The sequence below is a fragment of the Anabas testudineus genome, chromosome 1, assembly GCF_900324465.2.
Source record: "Anabas testudineus chromosome 1, fAnaTes1.2, whole genome shotgun sequence".
In the NCBI taxonomy this organism is placed as follows: domain Eukaryota; kingdom Metazoa; phylum Chordata; class Actinopteri; order Anabantiformes; family Anabantidae; genus Anabas; species Anabas testudineus.
This window is the reverse complement of record NC_046610.1, coordinates 3106298-3116102: the sequence shown is the minus strand read 5'-3', so window position 1 is coordinate 3116102 and position 9805 is coordinate 3106298. Positions and strand designations below refer to the sequence as shown.

Sequence of the window (9805 nt, the reverse complement as noted above, 5' to 3'; positions counted from 1 at the left end):
AATCGTCTGATGATCAAATCTAAATACAAAATACTCTAATTACATTATCACTTGATGCAGCAACATGTTTTTATCAGAACAAGTTAATCCAGAAGCCACCATGACCTCAGACTTGGACAGGCTGACTCTTACCAAGGATACTACAGCTCACTGAAAACAGCCTGTGCTTTAGGTCACATGGAGTCAACAGAACACTGAGACACAAGAGGTCACCAAAATCAAAGGTCTCATCATCTTTCTTTCACTAGCTTTGCATCTAGTGAGGGTTTGTGTCACTGGTGTGTGCACTGGTAGCATGAGGTGATACCTGGCAGTCCAACTTCTCCAGAATGGCACATCAATACATGCCATTGCCAAAAGGTTTGATGTGTCTCCCAGCACAGTCTCAAGAGCATGAAGCATGATTCCAGGAGACAGGCGGTTATTCTACAAGAGCTGGAAGGTTCTTAACCCATCAGCAGGACAAGTATCTGCTCCTTTTTCCAAAAAGGAATAAGATGAGCACTGCCAGAACTCTACAAAATGACCTCTAGCAGGCCACTGATGTGACCAAACCATCAGTAACAGACTTGTTAGGGTGGCCTGAGGGCCTGACATCCTTTAGTGGGCCCTGTGCTCACTCAGGAGCTCGATTGACATTTGCCATAGAACACTGGAACTGTCAATCAGCCACTGGGTTCACCCTGAGCACATTTGGCAGAGGGTCTGGAGAGGACATGGATAACATCATGCTGCCTGTGACATCGCTCAGCATGACAGCTTTGGTGGTGGGATAGTGATGGTCAGTAATAATCTGGGGAGGTATATGGAGGGGCACCTAGACCTCTACAGGCCATGACACCCTGAGTGCCATCAGTTGAGAGGAAATATTTCGACCCATTGTCAGGCCCTAGGCTGGTGCAGCGGTTCCTGGGTTCCTCCTAGTGCACAACTATGTCTGACCTCATGTAGATGAGAGTATGCAGGGAAGAGGTCCAGGTCCATCCAACACCACCAGGTTGCATCTCAGACTGTCCAAAAGCTTAGTGATGCTCTGGTCCAGATCTGGGACGAGTCACCTCAGGACACTTTCTGTTGTCTCATTACAAGTATGCCCTTATGTTGTCAGGCATGCATACAAGCTCACGGGAGCCATAAAACTACAGAGTAGCATCCTGAGGTACTGCTATGAAATTTTCTCATAATGCACTTTCATCCTGCATAATTTTTTCACTTTGTTTATCAGGGTGTTCTGAATCCACCAAAATTATGTCCAAGGAAAGAGGAGGTTCAGTGTTAATGTTAACAGAAATCTGGACAGAATTCATGTCTATGAAGAAGATGAATGGCAGAAGAGCAACAGAAAATGCATCTCAATCAAATCTGTACTTTTTACCAGAACAGGACTAGATTTTATATTTTATGACATCAGAGCTTCACCTGTTCACAGACGTCTGGTCTTTCATGAGGATCAGATGTTCGCTTGGAGGTCTTTGTTTTTCTAAACAGAAGAATTATGAAACATGATGTGTCTTTTTAAGTGTTTGACGAAAAACTTTATTACAACAGATCTTCTCACCTTATCAGTAGGAAGACAAAAAGGACTATAGCCAGGAAGAAAACAAGACTCATTCCAATGACTGCTGATTTCAGTGATCCAGAGAAAACTGTGACTGAAAGAAAAAGAAAATCTGTTAAGATGTTTTAACCCAAAGATCAAACCAAAGATCACCTGCATTGAAGGCAGTTTATAGAGACATCTTCACTTAGTTTAAAGACAACCCAGGTCATAGTCATAATGTACGTGTTTCAGAGATGGGTTGATTTAACTGCATGATTATTTTTGGAAAAATAATTTGAATGATACAATACAGTTCACAGCACCAAATGTTTATTAGCCTGACTTCACTGATACATATGAAGCGAACAAAATATCACCAACACCTGTCAGGATGATGCAGTACAAGTGCCAACACATTTCATGCATGCAGAACCTACAGCTTTGTGATGTTCGTATTAATTAATCAGCATTTTAAGTCTAAGTAGCAGAGATGTGGAAATGCTGGATATTCACTAAAACATAGCTCATACAGGACTGTGTTCCTGGACGTCTCTCAGTGGAATCACCATAAAAAAACTCAAAAATAAAAGCCAGCTCTGCCTGAAGTGGTCTCTGGAGGTGTTGGAAGATGAGGAAGGGAGAAGGATGATGGTTACAAGAGTATTGTATTATACACTTTAATTAATTTTAATTTTAAGTAATTTATCGGCATTAGAACAAATGGTGGTATTTGATATTAGAATTGCACATCTGTAAGTCAATTAAAGATTTTACCTGTGAGATGTAAAGTGTTGTTATGACGTCCTCTTATGTTCTGAGCCTCACAGTAATCCCACTGTGTTCAGCTCTGATGTCAGTGATGGTGAAGATCTGTCCTGAAGCTTTTGGTGACTCTTCATTCTCCTTGTACCAGGTATAATTAGCTGCTGGGTTAGCATCACTGCTACAGGTCAGATCACTGAACTACCCTCCACTATCTCAGAGGGACTCACTGACACAGAGGGAAGATTTGGACGATCTGGAGGACAGTATGTACAGAGAAACAATTCAATAATAATAGCAATAAATAATATTAGCAAACAAATCAATGTGCCTGTATCTTCATGAGAAAATCATCCCGAATAAAACAAAATAATGATCAGTTCTGTCCTGCAGTTGCTAGAAAGAAAACAAACCCCAATGGAACAATCAAACCACCAATCTAGAACTGTAAATGTGTTGTTATTCGAAAAGACTCTTTTAGATTTTTCCCAAAAATGCTGCTCAGTAGCAACTGGATCTGCTTTAAAGATGCCATCACAGAGGAAGTTCTTCAAGAAGAAGGGTTTTAATGGACCCAATTAAAATGACAGACACTATGAGATTAAGAATTATTGTAAAAGAATAATGTAGAAGTCAAAAGAATGAATCAAGGATCAGGCAGAGAAAGTAAAGAACTAAACCTTTGTGGCTAAGGCACTAGGAAACAAAGTGACCACAAAACATGGTAAAACATGTGTCTAAGTACGAAACACAAAGTAACTGCATCACCGATTACATCAACTGTGTGCAGAACACTGTGCCGACCTGGAGGGTGCCGTCTTTCTCCCATAACCTAGGTGACCCCTGAATTTAAAGCTCTGCTGAACAAGACGAAAAGGAGTGCTTTTATTAGGAGACAGAGAGGAGCAGAGGAGAGTTCAGAGTGAACTCTAGTACAACCAAGGACAGCTTCAAGAAGAAGCTAAAGGAGCGGCTGGTAGAGAACAACGTCAGCTATTGTAGACTTTGTAAACTGGTGTGAGCGCAACCAGCTGTGCTTAAATACCAGTAAATTATAAGAGATGATGATAGATCTCTGGAGAAAGAGCTGGTGGACAGCTTTAAGTACCTGGGTGTTCACCTAAATAATAAACTGGACAGATCCCACAACACTGATGAACTGTACAAGAAGGAGACTGATGTCCTTTGGAGTATACAGGACTCTGCTAAGGACATTTTATGACTCTGTGGTAGCCTCAGTTGTCTGCTGGGTGCAGGCATCACAAACCGGGACAGTAATAGACTGAACAAGCTGGGGCCAGGAGGGCCAGCTCTGTCCTGGGCTGCCTGTTGGACTCTGTGGAAGATGTGGGTGGGTGGAGGTTGCTTGCCAAGCTTCATGAGACAGTAGACGCTCTGTGCAGCTCCTTCAGCAGCAGACTGAGACATCCTCAGTGTAGAAAGGAGGGTTACTGCAGATCTTTTATTCCCACCACTGTAAGACTGTACAAGTCAACAGTTTAACTCTATTCTTCTGGTCATTCTAATAATCGCCACAGTGGTCATGCTGTTTCAGATTGAAATAGAGTTATTAATATATCTGGTAGATTTCACTTCACAATTCTGTAAATATGTTAAAGTATTGTATTATTTTTATAACTACTCCTCTTTCTTGCACCTTAAATGTCTTTGTGAGCTATTAAACTGTGAATATTAAAGGGAATTTCACTGTTGTGGGATCAATAAAGTTTGATCTTGATCTCTAACAAAACTTGGCAAGGACTATGTCCAAAAGGAAAAACGAAAATGATGAACAAACAAAACATAAAATCAAAAAGCTAGAACAAAAGGGATAACAAAAAGCATTCAAAGAAGTGTCAACAGAAAACCACTGCCAAAAAAGAAGGCAAAAACTTAGAGAGCAAAGGTACAAAATCTGAAGTCCAGGTCCAGATCAGAGAGAGAGAGCAGAGGTCCAAAACACAGGGCAAAACACAAGGCTAGAAACAAGGTAAGATGAATGGCTGGAGAGTAGCATCGAAACTACCTGTGGAAGAAGATGATGAACAGAGTGGTGCTTAAAAAGAGAGCGACTATACACAGGTTAAAATAATAAGGGTGCTAAATGAAGAAGATAAAAAACACTGTGGAGAACAGGAAAGAGACCAAAATAAAAGTACAAGACAGGAAATGGGGCCAGGATCATGGCAGTCCAGTGACCTACTTGTCATAACCATGACCTAGATGACAAACATCACATATGTGTGTTTTAAAAGTTTTGTACTCACAATGGACGTCTACAGATATAGATGAGGACTTGTTCCCATATTGATTCTCAGACTTGCAGTTGTAGGTTCCTTTGTCTTTAGAGCTGATGGAGGTGAAACGATAAATTCCTTCTGGTCCATGATGTATTGTTTGGTTCCCCTTGTACCAGGTGTATTTAGCTGCTGGGTTAGCATCACTGCTACAGGTCAGAGTCACTGAACTACCCTCCACTATCTCAGAGGGACTCACTGAGATGTTGGAGTTTTTTTGGACCATCTAGAAAAGATGCAGATCACGACCTGATGATTAATATTCAGGATTAAAACAGCATAGTTAATATAAACGTCAGTAGTGAACTGTTTCCTCGACATCTACTGAAAACGTGAACCATGAAAAAAGAATAATCTGCTAAACTTTTTCTTTGTTCACCAGGTTCAACAAATCCGTCAGATTTAAATCGTTTTCCTTCAACCTTCACATTAGTTAAAGAACAATCAGATAACAATTATTTCATTTGATTCAATACAATGGAAGTCACCAACATTTCACATTTATGGAGATATATTCAGATGTGCTTCTCCCCAGATCATTCTCAGCTACACAGTAATACTCTCCGGAGTCAGAGGACTGGATGGAGCTGAAGACGAGCTGTGGTTCCTTGTTGATCAGTATTTCGTTCTTGTACCAGCTGTATTCACTGGCTGGGTTTGCATCACTGCTACAATTCAGAGACACTGGGCTGTCCTTCATAATGTCACCTTGGTAATTCTTCAACACATAGGGAACCATCGGAACATCTGCAGGATATAAACAGACATTAACTTTTCAATGTGTCACTAAAGGACAGACTTGACAGAATGTTTGCTGAGTCGATCAAAGTCCAAAAAGATTCAAAGCAAATGACATTTTGTTTGTGACACACTTGACAAGTAAACTCACTCACACACTGGAGGAGAGCGGGAGGCCTCGTGTCCTTCGACAGCACAGGAATAACTGTGTGAAGTGTCAACGTATCCACTGTACGAAGGTGAAGTTTCTCCATGGATTTTATTTTCATTCCTGAACCAGACAAAAGAACGACCAGGAGGAAGACAGCTGCTGTGACAAACCAGCTTTGGACCAACAGAAGTCCAGATCACCTGGACCTGGAAATCTGGATCTGTCAACAAGGAACAGGAACGTCTCATAAAATGAACCTTCCAGTTCAACTCCTCCCTCTGCTGGCCAGAGGACATGAAGGAAACTTAAACACTGGACCATTCCAGACTATGTGCAGGTTGTGTTTATCCTTTTGTGTGTCTGTTTCACTTTTGTTTTTACAAATATCAAAATGTAAATTGCAAAAATGAACTTAATCTCACAATAAACACATAATTTCTACAGTATTCAACATTATATTATATTAGGTGACATTAACTACATTTACATTTAGTCATTCTGCTTTTGTCCACAGTTACTTACAAGTGAGGCACAAGGCAAGATATCTAAGTCAAGGAGAAAAACATTAAAGCAAAGTGTTATAGGAAGAACAGTTTGTCAACTGCATGATGAGTTTCATGTTCATGCATACCTGTGACAGTCAGAGTTGTTCCAGGTAAACTACTGCCCCATTCAAAGGATCGTGTTGTGAATGTGAACTGATACTGGGCTGAATCAGTCTCTCTCAGGTCAGTGATTCTCAGAGTGGAGCGTCCTCTCTCTGTTTCAAGGACCTGAACACGACCTGTATACTGGGAGTCTGTAAGAAGGTCCTCAGACTGTGAAGGATTCTTCCACTGAGGACCACGTTCAGGACTGAACCAGAATTTAGATGTAACCTCATAATAACCGTTATAAGTACAGGAAATATTCACTGATGATCCTTTGAAGACACAGATGCTTCTCTCAGTATAAATCACTCTGTTGCAGTTTTCACCACGAACACCTGAGAAATTAAATATTTTCAATGATCAATGTCAAGATAATACTGCAGTAATTTAGTTTATTGTATTTCCTGTGATGAGGCTGCTACTGTAAAAGATACGTGAGGTCAGTATCTAGAACAGTGCAGTGGAAAACTGTAGAGTAAACTCACACACTGGAGGAGAAGGGAAATCCTCGAGTCCTTTTATAGCACAGGAAAAACTGTCTTGGGAATAACTGTAGTCAGTCAGTTTTCTTATTGTTTTTGTACCAGATGATGGAGGTTTGACCAGGTAAACGGCAGCTGCTGTTACAACTTAGTTTTGTCCATGTAGAGTAAGATGTTTGGATCACTTTCACTTTAAGATCTAGAAAAAACAGGAATATCATTATAAACAAAATATCAACATTCACACAGTTAAAGATACATCATTACTTTCTCGCTGGTCAATATATGGAAATACTGAAATGATTTTACCTGTAACAGTCAAGTTGACTCCAGGTGAACCAGTAAATCTTCCTCCTGGATGGTTTGTTATGAACCTGAACCTGTACACAGCTGAGTCTCTCTGTCTGAGGTCTGTGATTCTCAGAAAGCAGCTGTTCTTATCACAAAGATGCTTCACACGACCCGAGTACTTTGAGTCAGTTCTCAGATCCACAGGTTCATTATCCAGCATATTACTAAACCACAATGTTTTCTCAACTTTAATGTCAAGGTCATCTTGTCTGGATGGGTATGTGTAGGAGCAGTGTATGTCCACTGTTGATCCTTCTACAGCACAGATCTTAGTAGAAGTGTAAGTTACTCCCCAGTCATTCTGACCCTGAACCACTGTAACACAGAGCACAGCAGAAACCACAGATTTAATTTAGTGCTGAGATACAGATGTTTGGAAAGAAAATAAAATGAATTCCAAAATGTATAAACTTGGGAAAAATTATTATTTATATTAATTTATTTGTAATTCTTACATCACCTCACTGTGAGACACAAAATCACAGTACTGATAAATGCAAATACCAAATGTATGTGATGTGTTTCAAATGTAAATCAACTAGAAAGAGAAACTGAGAATAAACTAGCAAAACTCATCTTCACTTTAAAGGCAGTGGTAGGTAAGAAGCCGACAGGTGATCCACACAAACACATGGATCCACACAAACACACACACAGTGTGCAGGTACACACTGTGTGTATTTTAGCCGACACGGTGTGTACTAGTTAAGTTAAGTGACATTTAAAAGGTACTTTATCAAGTAACTCACAAGGTGAAACGAACTGGGAAAAAAAAAAAAAAACATATATATATTGATATAATGAATATGGGCTAACACACAAAATACACCCATGAATACAGAGATAACTTTATCTCTGTCTAAACTAAGGTCTTAAGTCATGTGGGAAGATGTTTTTATCTACAATGATAAAGTGGTAAAAATAAAAAAACAACCATATGTTGAGTTAAAAGAATGAACGTGCTAACTAACAAATTCCACAACTCCAGACAGACAAAAGAGGACGAAGTGTTTGCTGAGACAAACAGGTGAGGAGCAGGCAGTGGTAGGTAAGAGGCCGACAGGTGATCCACACAAACACATGGAAAAGGAGGCAAAGGCAGAGTCCAACAGAACAAGAAGAAGACCCAGAACAGACAGACTCAAACATCACACAGGTGGTTTGTAGGTAAGATCCAGGTTCACAGAGAACATGAGGGACTGATGACAACACTGGGAACAGGTGAGTGAGGAGGTGAGCAGGAAGTAGAAAGAAAGTCTGGAGACATCTGGTGAATGAAATGTGAAATGTCACTTCATCAACATTGAACAGCAGACTGAGGAAGTGAGTTACTTTTCTTTAATCTGGTTTCTTAGTGTAGTACTTGTGCTTTTGTTCATTTCAGAGCATGTACTTCTGTACTGTAGTAGTTTAACCAAGGTGATCAGGTCAGTTAGAAGTGGTACTTGTACTTGTATCTGACTCAGGTTGGTTAGTTAACTTCTACTTTAGTACTGAGTTCGTCCACATCCTACGGAAGTGAGGATACGAACAGTAAGTAGTAAATTAATAACCCAGATCTAATTGCTCTAACAAAGTTGATCCTTTATATTTAGCAGAATCAAATGAACCTTTTATTGATATTTTGTATTGTAGTATTGATACTTTCACTAAAGGACCTGCGTACATCTTTCAGTAGTAGCTCCAGTAGGAGAGCACTCAGCTACGATTAGTATCAGTGGTTCAGTTCCCTGTTTCTACTACCTACTTGTTTAGACGTCCTTGGACAAGACACCAAGACCCAACAGTAATAGTGTCTGACATCTATAAAAAGTTTTAGCGCTGGATATTTGTACGATAATATAAAATTACACGACAGCTCAACAGAATAAATCAAAGCTTCATGTTTATTCTGGACATTTCAATATTTCACCACAGCCTTGTCTCTGGACGTCAGGGTCCTCATCTCACCACACTTCACCAAAAATCAATAAATACATACAGATGTGACCACAACTAAAGTAGTTCCACTATAAGTGAGCAGCACATCGTACAGTAGAAATAAGAAAACACTTTACCTGGTGTAGAGAGAAGGAAAACAATAACTCCAATTACTGATGTTGTTAAACTCATATCTGCTGCTCTCAGCTCTTGTCTTGAACTGTCCTCTGTGGCCAGGGGGTGAAGGCAGTAGACAAAAACACACCTAAATTTCTTCACACTTCCTTCCTCTTCATTAATAGGAAACATGAACCAGATGCTAATAAAACCTCAAGAAAATAAAGTTTTGTGATGCACATGTTGAACATGTTATATATAGAGAGAAAAGGAAGAACTAGACATTAGTTTTATGCAACAACTGCACTTTATCAGTTCACTAACTGATTCCTGAGGATTGTTTTTTTTTAACCTGTCCTCTTTTTAAATTCAGGAAGAATTGAATCCTCTCAGCCATGCACCACAGAGCAGACGACAGGAAGTTGGGTTCTCTTGGGTCTGTATATAATAATACTGAAACTACCACATGACGACTTTAGATATGTTGCATTGATAGTGACCACAAAAGAAGCAATATTTAGACACTGTTGGAGCATATCATCACAAGTTTTGTCTTTAAATATTTTAGGCTGTTTTTAAAACTCACGTCTAACTCGGAGTCACAGTTTGCAGCACAAACACACCTTCACTGTTAAGTTTCTTCTCACACATCTGTTTGCGGTCTGTCTTACGACCGTGTCATATTTTAAATGCAACATCTTCATCACTGCAGCTTCTTTACTTTGTTTCCACTGTTAGTCTGTGTTGATCTCAGTTTAACTCATGAGGTTTTCTTACATTGATGTTATCTGTGCAGT

At 39.8% G+C, this 9805-nt stretch overlaps 1 protein-coding gene and 1 long non-coding RNA gene across 2 annotated transcripts in view; both read right to left on the bottom strand.

The window, feature by feature from the left end:
* Positions 1-9210, bottom strand: part of LOC113161780 — a 100722-nt gene extending 91512 nt beyond the window's left edge. The window contains exon 1 of the mRNA XM_033326569.1: positions 9029-9210. Within this exon, the coding sequence (XP_033182460.1) occupies positions 9029-9200 (172 nt within the window). The 5' untranslated portion in view covers positions 9201-9210. The remainder of the gene's footprint in view (positions 1-9028) is intronic.
* LOC113162194 lies at positions 1134-2369 on the bottom strand. Its single transcript, XR_003298802.1, has 3 exons — positions 2315-2369; positions 1559-1652; positions 1134-1480 (listed from the first exon to the last, which is right to left on the bottom strand). It is a non-coding gene; the product is annotated as an uncharacterized LOC113162194 (long non-coding RNA).
* Positions 9211-9805: the final 595 nt, after the last annotated feature.